Consider the following 14,328-nt stretch of genomic DNA (forward strand, 5'->3'; position numbering starts at 1 on the left):
CTAAGTCCTTTTGCATAAAATGATTGCTCTGTTTCTGTGCTTAGTGAAGCCTGCAGCCCCAAAGGTCTTGGGAGTTGTTCTGACACAATAAAAGAAATACTTATTCAGAAGACATGATCTTTCAGTAGGAAAAAAAACCATCCACCACCAACAAGAAACAGATGGATTTCAATAGATAAATATGGAATGAAGATTGTACTGACTACAGGGAGATTTATTTAGCAACTGTTTCCAATTTATCTTTGGGACGTACAGTAGCAGCAATTTATAAGAAGTCAGAGTCAGCTTGATATTTACATTGCATATAAACAAGCCTAAGTGAATAATTAAGCAACTGAAGTACTTGTTTTTCAAGCTGTGTAGGTTAAGTTTGGAAGACTTACTACCTCATAGCAATTTCTGTCTCTTGAGCATCCTAAAAATAATCAGCATTACTACAAAGTCCTATGAGTCTCTGAGCTTGCAAAATTAATGCAAGTTCTTATATGTATTCTAAGATGATATTCCAAATAAGGATATTGTCATATAAAATCATTAATTCAGAAATAACTGAAAACACATCAAATAAAGTTTTTTAAACATATTAAGCAGACTTCATGTTAAATAAAGTTCAAGGAGATTATTACTAATATTGTTATAATGCTTATACTTTAAATGAAATTTGGAAATTTAAAAGCCCATGAGTTACTGCTATTGGCAACTGAAGTCTTTTGTGTGCCTATTAAAAGACATAGTGTTGTTTGGCCTGAGTATCTCAGTTCTTAACCAACAGCTTTGCTGCTAGCCTTTGGACATTGTCAGTAAAGACAAAACCAGTATTGGATTCAGCACTGGGGACAGATACTGAATTGAATAACTGGGGTAATTATTGCAGGAATCAATGCAGATAGTAAGACACGGAGCATCCTGACTGAATGTTTCAGTTGCACGTTCTGTACTTTCCTCCTTCAGTCTCTCATATTTTCCTGTGCCTTATTATATCAAGTTGGTCTGACCAGGGGGCTTTGCTGGCTTCTGAATATTTAACACTTATTATTAGTATTTTTTCCAAAACAGTATGATGGTCTTACGACATAGGCATCTGTCTCTTAGCAAACAGGCTAAGAGGAACAAGAAATTTAACACAGATCACTGAACAGCTGATGGCAAACTTCAGGTATCACATTATCACCCTATGTTAACATGGAGCAGGAATCACATTTTATTGTATTTTCACTAGTCACAACAATGACTTCTCCTTTATTAACAATAAAAATATAAGTAATGACCATACATAAAATACTATTGCCATCATTTATTCCTGACAGCAAATAGGCTAGGGCTGATAGGATGGTTTCTTTTACCATATGCAAAATGTATATTTTTATAAAATCATATGTAATTTTTTAAATACTAAAGTGTGCTGTCATTTGTATATCTAAAGCTCTGTAAGATACATGTTATACAATGAATGAAACAAAAATCTTCAGGCTTTTCATTCCTTGTATAACTCCCTAGAGTTCCACAGATGCTATAAAAAGCCTTAAGTCATAGAAGTCTGACAGTACAGTATTTCATACAGTATTTATATACATTTCCAAACAGAATATTGCACTGTATGAATAATCTTTGTAACTTCCAAATATTTATGTTTCTAAATCTTACCCTTTGTATGACTACAGAAATTGCAGGAAATAAACCTTCCCTTGTGTATTCACAGGAAGCTGGGTTATCTGACTTTTAAGCCAAATTCAAAACATACTTCAAAAGTAATTGCCACACAGAAGATACTGTTTATGCGAGTAACTTGGTTACATCTCTGCCATAAAGGCCTGTGCATTTTCCTGAACATACTTATCAATACACACACAAAAAAGCTGATGTTACTTTCCCTTTTTCAAATCCCCCGAGAATCCGCTGACTGACATTTACATAAAACTTGAAACTGACTATTTCTTCAGTTAAAATCCTGTAAACTCACAAACAGGTTATCCCAATCCGTGCTTCAGGCTTGGTTCCAAAAGTACTTTATGTATAATTTCTAGATCAGACTGTCCCCTATGGAGAAATCAGACACAAGGACGTCTGTGAACTCTTTAAAATTCCTCAGCATCCACAAAGTCTAGGAAATGTTTCCTAGTTTCCTTAGTTTATGTCCAGCTAGTACTATGAACTGCCTGTTGACATGAAGGTGGGTCCCAAGTTCCCTAAAACTAAAGTATCCTCACACAGCTATCAAAATAGTGAACAACTGTTAAAGGATTATCTGAGTTTGACCACTTTCTTCCACACTAACACTAACACTTTAATTATGAAATTAGCTACTTCAGCTGGAAGGGATGCAGCATAGCAGGGGAATGCCTCAATTGGTCCTTACTTAAAATCTCACCAGGCAAGTGATCTATGCTTGACAAACTTTTGACTCCTCTCCAAATAATTACAAGCAACTCCTTGGTATTTTAGCCCTTTCAAAATTATAACTGGCAAATAGCAATGTAATAAAACAGCTTTTTATTATGTATCAGTTGTATTAATTCTTGTCAGCTACTTCTAGGTCTTTCCTGGGAGGCAAGCTAAATATTATGAATAGTATTAATTAAGCTTTACTCTTGTATTGATTATCCCTTTCTTTAATTTCGAGTTGAGAACACAATTTTGTAACTGCTCAATTAACCAAACAATTCTGCAGAATTTAAAAGTTGATCTTCTTCTATGTTTTTTTCATTAGGCTAAAGAAGTTTTCTGATACTGCAAGTTACTCCTTTGGGCTTTCTATGAATCAGCTGTAACCATCCAGCATACAGTTGCTTTTGGTGCAGACAGAAATACCAGTCTGCAGCTCCCACTCTACAACTGTCTGGAAATGACTACTCATTGACTTATTACTTACAGTAAATACAGAAGAAAATTTCTCAAAAAGCCAGCAGTAGCTGGAATATTTGCATTAGGATAGTCACCGCATGTAGAAAAGCAACAGAACTCCAAAAAATTGTGCCACAGAAGACGTGAAGAGAAAGAGTTACTCACCTCCCTTTCTTCTTGTCACTGTATTGGTTAGTAGATCCGGTCACAGTGTAACTATCCACATATGCTAGAAGTAGCCCCCCTTCTCCTCCCACCAAGCTCTGACTTTACTGTTATTGCCCCAAGGGTCCACCCCTGCCCCCTTGCACAGCAAATGTAGGTTGGATTTTACAGATAAGAGAGAAAAGGAAGCAAAGATACATAGAACAAAAAAAGGGACAAGGAACAAATGGAGGAAAAAGGCAGAAATTTGGAGTGGCAACAGTGTTTCCACATAGGACTCCATTCACCCATCCACCCAAAGTGAAGAAGTTGTGGTTATGGCTAAAGGTGTGACTGTCTTGTTCTTTTCCTTACCGCAGGCTCTGCACTGCCCACAGGAAGGGATGACCCCGCTGCCTATTCCGCAGGGCAGGGAGCTACCTCACTGCCCAGGCTCTGCAGCACCCCACAGGCTGCCCATGGGGTTCTGAGGCAACTGCTGGGGATCACAGGCCAGACAGGGAACACGGAGAGCTGCTGACTGGCAAGGCCAGGTTGCAAGGAAACGTACCACCTGTGTGGAAAGGGACACTATTTGCAGTCAAAACATTTTGTTTTTAATGTCTCCCTCAGTAGTTCTGTGTGTCCTCAACTTCAGAGGTGGCCTTACTGCATTTTATGTTCTGATAACCCCAACTGCAAGACTTTTCTGTGTTACTGCTTTGGTGCTTTTAAGAAAAGATGGTGCAAGTCTGTCTCAAGCTTTTGACTGACTTGGAGATCCAGCACAGTCACAGTCTAATTGCACTTTGGTTTCAATCCTGAAAAATGGTTAATGCCAGTATTGCAAAATTTATATAAAAGCTTCTTTCAATGGCCACCACTTGCACAAAGAAAAAGGGGTTATACATAAAAGACTCTTTGTCTCCCTCATCAATTTGACCCTTGTCAAAACTTGAAAAAATGAGCAGAAGATTTATCCGCAAAACTTCTGATGCAATTAGTGAAAGTTTTGTGTCTAAATTGCCTTTACATCTTTTAGAACCTCAGACTATGTCTGCTGCTTGGTCCTACACTTGCAATGTTTAGGTCAGGAAAAAAAAAAAAGAAAAATAAGTACATTTAGGGTGGCTGTTTTTTCTCTTGATTCAGGACAAACAATTAAAAAATAAAAGCTGTCAAAGTTAGTCTTAAAATGTAAATTATTTTTATTCAAAACAGATTAAAAAACCTAACAAAGCTTGCCTAACTACATGAGGTAGTACATGTAGCAAAAGAGAAGGCAGAATATCGTATTCTGAAATATGAAGAGTATGAATAAGTTTACAAGTTGCAGTGAAATTCAAAAACAGAAACAAAATACACCAAAAATAAGGTTTAACAGCTTTTCAGTCTTAAAGCACCAATACACTTTTCATAGAAAGAAACATAGTAACACCACTACATGTTCTTTATATACCATAATATGGTAAAATTAATCCACCAAGCTGTTCACCATAAATGAATTTTTTTAAATGGTGAAGCAACAAATGACATAATTGTCATTGGGCTTCATACCACTATACTTCCTGGCCTGCAGGAATATTTGCCAGGTCACGGGGAGCAAGGTTAGCCTTTGTTACTATTTTCTTTGGTTTTTTTGAACATTTACCCTCATATCAATGTATAGTATATTGACAACATGTAAAACTAAAGGCCTCAAGCTTGCAAATTTTTATGTATGTGTACAAGTCTACATTTTTTCTGACACCAATTTAAGTAAATTGAAGGAGTGACATGGCAAAAATATATATGTGGATGTGCAGAACTGCAATGCAGAACTGCAGGCTTATTCCTTAATTTCAGGTTACTACACTTCTCAATATAAAAATTTTATCAGATCCTTCAATATTATATATGTCTGTCTCTCACTCAACCATCCCAAGACAGTGGAATATTTGTGAAAGATTGGGCCATAATGAATTGCTTATTTGAATTAAAGAGCTTAGCAGCATCCAATAAATATTTTATCAACCTATTTAAGAAATAATAGAGATGAATGTCTCTTAGAAATATTTTTTTAGAGGAAAACATGCTAATGTGACCCAGGGCTTCCCATATTTTATATCTTCCATTTTATTTCAAAACAGGTATTTGGACTTCTTATGAGTAGTGTGAAATTGAGAACAATCTAGCTCTTCTATGCTTGCGTGGCTAATGCTACTGTAAATCATCAAAAAGTTATATATGTTTTTATTTTACTTTAAGGTATGATTTATTTTATCAGAATATTGGGATGGCTTCTTTTCTGTACATTGAAAATAAAAACTCAGGCCTCCCTATGATATAGTTTAAAGGTTACTGTTAGTGGCATATATAAAGCACCATACAATAATATATTCAGATGAGGAAAACAAAGAACATTTAGGAGCTTTGAATTAACTGTATAAGAGTAACTGCTAAGAAAATATAGCAATATTTAACACAGGATTCAAAGTAGTGTTATATATCATTATAGATTTTCAAATGAATTTTTCTCCCATGTTTATTTTTACAGATTTTTTTTCATTAAGATATATATGTAATTTAAACTTTTTGGTGGAAAGCAGTATACATCTTCTGTACAATAATGTTACAGCTTTATACAAATTCTAGGAATTATAAGAAACGGCCTGTATTACTCTTTTCCAAGTGCTCTGGTTTCACTTGCCTGTTTTACATTTTACTTGCTAGATTCAAACAACAGCAAATACTCTGAATGCCTTGCTTCCTGGAGGATTCTGTAAACTGAAACATAAATACATCAATTATGTTATTTTTAAGACTGCAACACTCCAATGACAACGTTTTTGAATTGTGAATTGTTAATTCTAAGATCCTGCAGCAGTTCTTGTAACAACTCCTAACTTTAACTATCCAAGATTTTTTAAAACTGCTACAAATAAAAACTACCTAAATATCAAAAATAACATTAAAAAAAAACAAGTAATCCTTTGTGATGAGGGATCCTGGTTTAAGGAATAAAGCTCTACTGAAGCAAAATTCTAAAAATTTTTCAGAAGAAAGAGAAAGCCTCCATCTTACACTCACTTTTCTAACAACTACACTTGGAGAGAATTTGCAGACCCAGGAGTTCCCTTATTTGTTACTAGCTTATATGATGAAGAATAGATTTCTATAAAGAACTAATGTCTAACAAATCCAATGACAATGCTTTCTGAATGGATAAATATCTGGCTTCAAAGGAAATTAAACAAAAAATATCCAACTGCAATGAAATTTTGTTAGAATAAATATCTTTGTCTTATAAACTGAACTAGTACATCATATTTAATGGTCCCACTGTTTTCTCTTTAGCAAACCCTGTCTGAGGCATATTTGGGAAGGAAAGGGAAATGGAGGTGAAAGCAAGCAAGCAGGCTGGTTGCAACAGCATTATAATCCATCATCTTCTGCTTCACAGAAAACTTGCAGGGGACTGTTTTCCAAAATGCTAACCTTCCAAACTTTACCAAGATGGTTTATGCATAAATATATGTATATCTATACATACTTTTAAAATTTACATTTATACATAGTATATAATATGTATATTATATATAAATTATAAACAATTATTAATTTTGCAAAACTCTTCCTGGTTGCATCTCTACTCAGTGAGATAGAAGCACCCTTACTAAAGGAAGTAGATGGTCATGGAGAAAGTCAAAAAATGAGTAAAATAAGTCATCTACTAAGCAAAGAAAATCTGTATTTTACAAACTTCCTGATTTGTTGAAAAGTTTGAGGGAAAGAGAGAAGACATTCCTCTACCCTCAATTAAAAATAAGAAAAAAAATACCCTGTATCTCCCTATTTCCGAGTTCTCTACAGAAACTTTTGGAGATCTTTTCCCTGCAAAAAGTTTTTTGAAAGACTATAGCCTGTCTAGGAAACAATCATTCTTAGCTTTACAGGAATAAAAGAGTGGCTTTACAGGACAAAAAGAGTAGTACAATTTTTTTTTAAGGTACTTTCTCTTTCTTCCTTCAGAACCTGGAGAACTCTGTCAGAGATTAAAATTAATCTGCAACATGCAGCCATGTGTTATCATCATATAATGCAAAAATACACTGAATACAACCAAATGAACTTTCACAGCTTCTCCAGGTCTTTCAGAAAAACACTGTTAACAACAAACTATTAAAAAAAAAAGAAATTAAAACTATGTTTCAATGGTCATGAATTTTAATGTTTGTAAATATTATTTATGATTCAGGATCACTGGTTCAATACCATGTAAATCACTAATGAACAGTTCATCAGGAACCAATGAACCTGCATCATCAATGTTAATTTTTAAAACCTCCCTAAGAAAGTAAAGGCAATTTTCTTATCAAATATTGTGTTAGCTGCAACAGAACCAGCAAAGCAAATAAGAGGTTTTATTTCATACACAGCTTTTCAGAGTAATGTTTTAAGAGCTTAGAGGAGGCAGGCAGCTCTGCCACCACAGCTTCTCCAAAGTCACCACAGCTGTTACACAAGCTCTGTAAATCACCAATTTTGGCCTATTTGCTTGGTTTCTAGCACTGCCCTAGATACAAACAGACACAATGCAAGACTTTGTAAATCTCATGGAGGCAAAAGGTAAAGTGTAATCTTTAAAAACGGGCTCTGTACCTTTCTGAATATATTCCATTTTGAAAGGAAGCAACATACACCTTTCTTTTGTCTACTGGCATAACATCAACATAACCGCCCTGGTTGCGGACCACACCAGCGTGTAGTGCTGCTCTGCAGATACTGGATACCTACGAAACAATGCGGGAAAGATTAGTTTTCATCCTTTTATTTTGTAATTGTTTAGAAGAAAACAAATAACATTTAAACCAAGTTTAGGAAACATAAAATAATTATTGCATGACTAATTTTATTGATCTTACAGTATTTAAATCAGTTTCATAAGAATTAGGTCAATTTATAGGAATAAAGACACTGTCTCTTCAAAGATCCTCTTCAGTATGACGCCAAAATAATTTCTTTCAAGCTATTTCAGTTCAAAGATCAGGAACATGTTTGAATTCTTCAGTCTTTCAAAATGAAAGAACCTATCAGCCTTCAATTCAACAACAGAGGGGGAATTGTCTAGCTGATTCCTCCAAGACTTTTGATATGGTTTCCCACCCTCCTCATGGAGAAACAGTGATATGGTCTAGCAATGGGTCTGTGCAGTGGTGGGGAACTGGCTGACAGGTGGCACCCAGAGTGGTGGCAAATAGCTTCTTTTCAGTGTGGTAACCTGTCACAAGTGGGGCCCCTGGGGATTGATACTGGCCCAAACGCTGTTAATATCTTCATAAGTGAACTCAATGATAGGATCAAGTCTACCTGATGAAGTTTGCCAATGATACCAAACTAAATGGGAAAGCGGACACTTCAGAGAATAGAGCAACCCTGCAGAAGACTTGGATAGGCTTGAAGAGTGGACTAACAAGAACCTTATGAAGTTCAACAAAGACAAGGTCTTGCACCTGGAGTGCATATACATAATCCAGGAGTGCAGCACATGCAGGGATCAACCCAGCTGGGGAGCAGCTCTGAGGAAAAGGACCTGGGGGTCCTGGTGAACCACAAGTTCAGTATGAGTAAACAGTGTGCCACTGCAGCAAAGAGAAACAAGAGATACCCAACAGGATGCTGGGTTGCATCAGCAAGGGCACCACCAGGAGAGATAAAGAAATCATTATCCCACTCTACTCAGTGCTTGTCAGGCCACATCAGTTGTTGTTCCTGCTATAAAAGAGATGTGGAAAGGTTGGAAAGGTCCAGAGAAGAGCCACAAAGACAACTAAAGGACTGGGGAGGCTGTCATATAAGGAAAAGCTGTGAGAACTGGGTTTGTTCAGCCTTGAGAAAAGAAGGCTTAGGGGAGACCTCATCATCATGTTTTAGTATTTAAAGGGTGGCTCCCTTTTTACATAAGTCACATGGAAAAAATGAGGAGTGATGGGTACAAGCTACTCTTGTGGAGATTTCAATTGCACACAAAATGAAAATTTTTCATAATGACAACAATCAACCTTTGGAATAATCTTCCCACGGAATTGGTGGATTCCCCAGCATTGGACACTTTTAAGACAAGATCCTAGGCCACTTTGTCTAAACCACGTTTTGTCAAGAAAGGTTGGAGCAGATGATCCTTAGGGTCTCTTCCAACCTGGTATTCTATGACTCAATGAAAATTCTCTGTGAAGTTACCAGCACTTATATCTGCTTGAAACCTACATTCTCTGGTCACACATTCCTCTCATGAACCTACGAAGCATAAATAATACCCACAGAAGGATTCCTCAGTGACAATCTTGATAACGTTAATTTAAATAATTGATTTAAACTTGCAGTCCTCTAATACTCTTTCAGCATTTTAAAAATTGCTAGAAGAATGAAACTTCTTAGATACTCCAGATGGTAGGCCCCAATCTTCAACACATAGCACAGCAAAGTGCAGGTCCAGCTACAGTAAATCTCCACTTAGAGACAAGTTTTTTTGTGGAAAAAGTCTTCAATGCAATAGATCTCTCCACAAGCAACCTTAAAAAACTTAGCCAATATAAATATCAATAGCTGGTCAAACAAACCACTATTTAAACAAAACTTGTATTTCTTCCAGTTATAACTAGTGTAATTTAAATCTTTACCGTAGCTATTTTGCAATCTCAATTGTATATAAAATCAGGAATTTAAAATAGCAATGATTTTCCTACTCTCATTCCAAGCACAGGACTCGCCGTTTTCACTGTTATGTAGTTTGTCTTTTAATGTTACAATATTTAAAGGAGTAAAGATCTGACATTGTTTATGAAAACTATCTTTTGCAAAGATGCTTTAGGGTTTTTTTCCACACTGCTGGCTGTGAACATGCCATGAGGGACGCCAATTAAACTACTTTGTACTTTTCCTCCTCCCAAGGTTTCAAGACTTTTGTTATATCCTGAACACCAACACATGCCTTACTGTTACTACTATAGCCATCCCTTATTTACTGATACTGTGGGAGTTACAGACGAAGAGGCTAAAGGCTAAAATGAAAAAGAAAAAAAAAAGGGTAAAAATTCTGTGGGGCACTACTGATAAACCAGAGAACAAATCTTCTCAGGAATAGAGAGGAAAAGAAGTCACCATAAAGTATGAAATGAGTTTAAGAATAAATGTCTGATCAGACCAAAGCCAGAAAAGGAAAGGTTTAACTAGATTCTCAATACTATAAAAATGATTTTGTAAATGTATCTTTTTGCATTAGTGACATCCATTAATGTTATTTGCTTTTTTTTTTTACTATCTTTGCAAAATCCTGTTCCTTTATTCAATGCAAGAGGTCTAAGCAGTAAGGCAAATAAACAGTCGTGCATATATGCATACATCCACATACATATTTATGAATTTGCATGAACTTCACAAAAACCCCATCTATTTTGTGGAATCAACCAAGTAGATCATGGACTGCAATTTCAAATACATTTGCTATGACAAGTGGGCGAATGAATTCTCTCTATCTGTGAAGAAATCTCTCTGTGAATACATGAAAAACTGTAAAAGAGGGCACACTTATTAAACAGGTTATTCTCTAGAAATACTTCACCTGAAGCTAGTTCAGTAATATATTGTAATGCATATAATACCCAACTGTATTAGTGAAAATATCAATAAAAAAGTATCTTAGTTTTAAAATAAATGTTAGCAAAAAAAGAACATTGTAGAAAACCGTATAATACTGATATCATCAATGGGAACACCTGTACAAATACATCCTTCTACATTTGAGCTAGATGCCCCAGGACCCTTCTGTAGGAAATGGAGAAGAATAGACATCTCTATTTGGCAATTCATCTCATAGTAAGGTAGACATTCCAAAAAAGTCAAATGAACTCTGTCCTGCAGATGTCTATTTATCTCCTTTACCACTATACTGTATGTACTAGAAACTACTATAAACATAATCTAACATAGCACCTTCAGTGTAATTATCTACCCTGACAGCATTTGAAGTTGATAAGAAGACTTCCATCTCTGGTTTCTTACCTGTATTTATGTCCATTTTTTCCTAAAAGCACTATGGCTGCACACATTTCTATACAATGGAGATGAATAATGAAATAGTACATCTAAAATAAATTTTAAAGTATAACTCTATAAGACTAATTAAAGTCACCTGGGGCTTCTCCAGACAAAGAAAATACATATTCTGGGATGTTCTCCTGTCTAAGTCAAACAAAAGTATGTCTTCTTTCTCCTACAACAAAGTCTTTTCTAACTTACTGGGAAACTTTGGCTGTAGCCTTTGATTGCAACCACAGAACTGAAAGAAAATCATCTTCCACAAAATGGACTTGCATTGAATCTGTTTTCACTGCCTCTCTCACACACATTAAGGATCCAGTGCACAAATCCTTCTTAAATTAGAAGTACTACTCACATCTGTGACGCTGCTTATGGACAAGAGTTTTTCAGGACAAGATACTCAGGTAATCTAATGGACATTACTTAGTTTCAAAATAATGATGACCAAATATTCGCACATTATTTTCACACATTTAAAAGTACTGGAAAGTAGTGAAAATCTGACCCAGCTGGTTGCCATACTATTCCTTATGACAGCTATAAGATAGTTAAAATATAATTGCAGAGACTACATTTTTAGTTAAAAGTGGTAAAAATGTGATCTGCTTTCTCTGCCACTACATCCTGGGTTCTCCATAGAGAGATGACAAAGGAGGGGCATAAAATAGAGCCCTCTTTTCATTCTTTCTACCCACCTGAGAACTCAACATGTTGTAGGGAAAAAAACTTGATTAGGAAACAGAATGACAAAAAAATGTTAAAATATGACAATGTGAGATACTTTACACAAACATATTAAAAATCTGCTGCAAATATTTTGCTATCCATGCAAATAAGAAATATCCAAAATAATGAGACCGTGGACATTTATTTTAAGAGTAGTTTTTTTTGTTAGTATTATCCGACAGAAGTTATGGGTGCATCAGGATCTAAAGTGCAGGGGTTTAAATGAGTATACACTGCTAATATTGAACAAATCAATGGGAATTTTCATTAAAAACCTGAAAATTTGGGTCCAGAGACTACTGAAGTCTATAATGGGTTTTCAAATAACTTTCCATATCTTCAGCAGCTGAGTACTGCTAACTTAAATGGGAGTCTCTGAAAAAGAACTTAGAAAAGACTGTGTGAAAAATAAGCATATGCAGGAAAACTGTATCTATGCTCTATCTTGTTATCTTTACCTTATAACTTTTCATAGGATTTTATATTTCATTATATAATGTAATGTAAATCCCTATACTTACATCACAATAAATTCGTGTACCAATGACACGAGCGTAGTGTGGATTTGCCTGCATACAGTTGTGAGGACAATACACCCTGAAAGATCAAAAACAAACCACACACAGTCAGGAATGAGTATCAGAGGATTACTATATCATGTTCATTGTCAGCATTATTGAGTATAAATCAAGTTTGTAATGCGTATATATGGGTCTATACTGCTCTTAAAATGCTGTCAGTTTTTGAGGCTTTGACCATACAGGTGAAAAGCATTGCTGATGTAAGTTGAGGTTCATAATGAAGTGCTTAAAATTATACTTTAACAAGTCTGGCCTTCTTCCCTTTTGATAAGCAGATGGTGTTCTTGTCCAACATACGTAAGGCTAGTAGAAAAGCCAGTGAGAAGAGACTGTTCACTCTTCTATAATTTATCTGATTCTACAGCATCCTTTACAAACTGTACAGTCAAATACCTTCACAGAAGAGGCAGATCTGAGTGAGGATCTGCTTTGATGCTGATGACCTGGTGATGTAAGCCAATCTAGCAACTTATAATGAAGGTGAGCACTGGCATCCATAGCTAAAATGAAAAACTTCGTAAAGTAATGAGATTCCTACCTGATTCTAGGAGATCAGAAGGCTACAAAAACAAAGACCATCTTTATTAACTGCATTTTGTTGACCTTTGAGGAAAACTTTCTCAGTGATTCATGGCTGCTATAGTTTCAAAATGCACATGAAAATCATATGGGAAGCTTACTGTAGTACAGAAGGTGTCAAGCATCTTATTTGTTAATTGTGATATGCTACAAGCAAGAACTGACAGTCAACTCAATGTCTACTCTGAACTATTTAATTTAAAAAATGGGTCATGCCCTAAACACTTTGGCCTCTACACGGGGCAGCCCTGGGCAAGTGTTTTTCTCTAGGATGCTATCCAGGTTCCATGGATGTTTGGCACGTCACATCACCTAGGCACGCTAGAGTCTTACCAGATGGGTAATTAAAGCAGTTAAGAAAGCTACTTTTGTTAGAAGGAAGCAAAATCTCAAAGGAGGGCTGTTGAAGAGCTGATGATTTATGATTAGGGTACAAAAGGGAAAAGTAAACTTGTGTAATCAATGCCATAGCTGATTACTGCTTGTATTTCCTGAGACTATATTTTCAAAATTAAGAGCATGCACAGAATCTTGAATGAATCACTGCTGTTGTGAAGTTCCTTAAGTTGATGTATCAGAATTAAACTATTTTTAACCTTATTTTTACTTTTTAATTTTCCTTAAGACAGACCCTATTTTTCTCTTAATGAAGCTAATTTTAGCTTTTAATAATGAATAAAAAAAGAAAAATATACAAGTATGAAATTGTATCTATCCATTCCTGTGTTCCACTCCTTAGTTTAGTTCTCCACATCTTCCAGCTAGAGAGCCAGGAGCCATAGCCAAACACCAAACAAGTCCATGGACCCAAGTGCTACATGAAGGGATGTTTTTCTAGCAGTTCTGGCTTTGTACTTGCTTCCTGAATTGGCTGTAGGATTGCTATGAAAGTAATCCTGTGGATATCTCCAGCTTAGTTTGTGGTAAATCATGCTACAGTGTATTTACCTTTGACTCATCTATGGTTTTAAGAACTGTTACCAAATTCGTTCATCAAAATATTGCAGCACAGCTTCTTTCGAAGAGTTAAAACATGGTCTTCAAAGAAATGGCACAAATATTTAAAGCTGTTTACTGACCTGCAGACCATACCTTAATTTAACCATATATATTTCAACTTTTTTTTTCAATCCTCTTCCTACAGAACTCCCAAACAAATCGGTAAGTTCTGCAATAAATATCTGTATTGTATCCTTCTATTGTATCTGTTTTACAGATAAAATAAATTGAAATAAAGTGTACTTTGCCCAAGGTGCATAGAAATAATACTGGATAATGAAGAATTATTCACAGTCTTTAGCCTAACAATTTCACTAAGATTAGCAACAGGATCCTCATGGGCAAAAGAAAAAGAGATTCTCTCATTGAAAAAATCTGC

At 35.5% G+C, this 14,328-nt stretch overlaps 1 protein-coding gene across 6 annotated transcripts in view; it reads right to left on the bottom strand.

Annotated features, from left to right (window-relative positions):
* The window catches only part of CRISPLD1 (cysteine rich secretory protein LCCL domain containing 1), an 88,328-nt gene that overhangs the window by 41,866 nt on the left and 32,134 nt on the right, over positions 1–14,328 (bottom strand). For 3 of the 6 annotated variants that reach the window (XM_027732711.2, XM_039379149.1, XM_027732712.2), the window contains 3 exons: positions 12,312–12,387; positions 7,627–7,757; positions 4,170–5,751 (listed from right to left, as the gene is read on the bottom strand). In XM_027732711.2, coding sequence (XP_027588512.2) covers positions 5,700–5,751; positions 7,627–7,757; positions 12,312–12,387 — 259 coding nt within the window. In that variant the 3' untranslated portion in view covers positions 4,170–5,699. Of the gene's footprint in view, positions 1–4,169; positions 5,752–7,626; positions 7,758–12,311; positions 12,388–14,328 lie in introns of those variants that run through there. The other 3 variants (XM_039379148.1, XM_039379146.1, XM_039379147.1) reach the window with 1 other exon arrangement.

This window comes from Pipra filicauda, unplaced genomic scaffold (assembly GCF_003945595.2).
Source record: "Pipra filicauda isolate LSUMZ 115617 unplaced genomic scaffold, ASM394559v2 scaffold157_size4220110_pilon, whole genome shotgun sequence".
NCBI lineage: Eukaryota > Metazoa > Chordata > Aves > Passeriformes > Pipridae > Pipra > Pipra filicauda.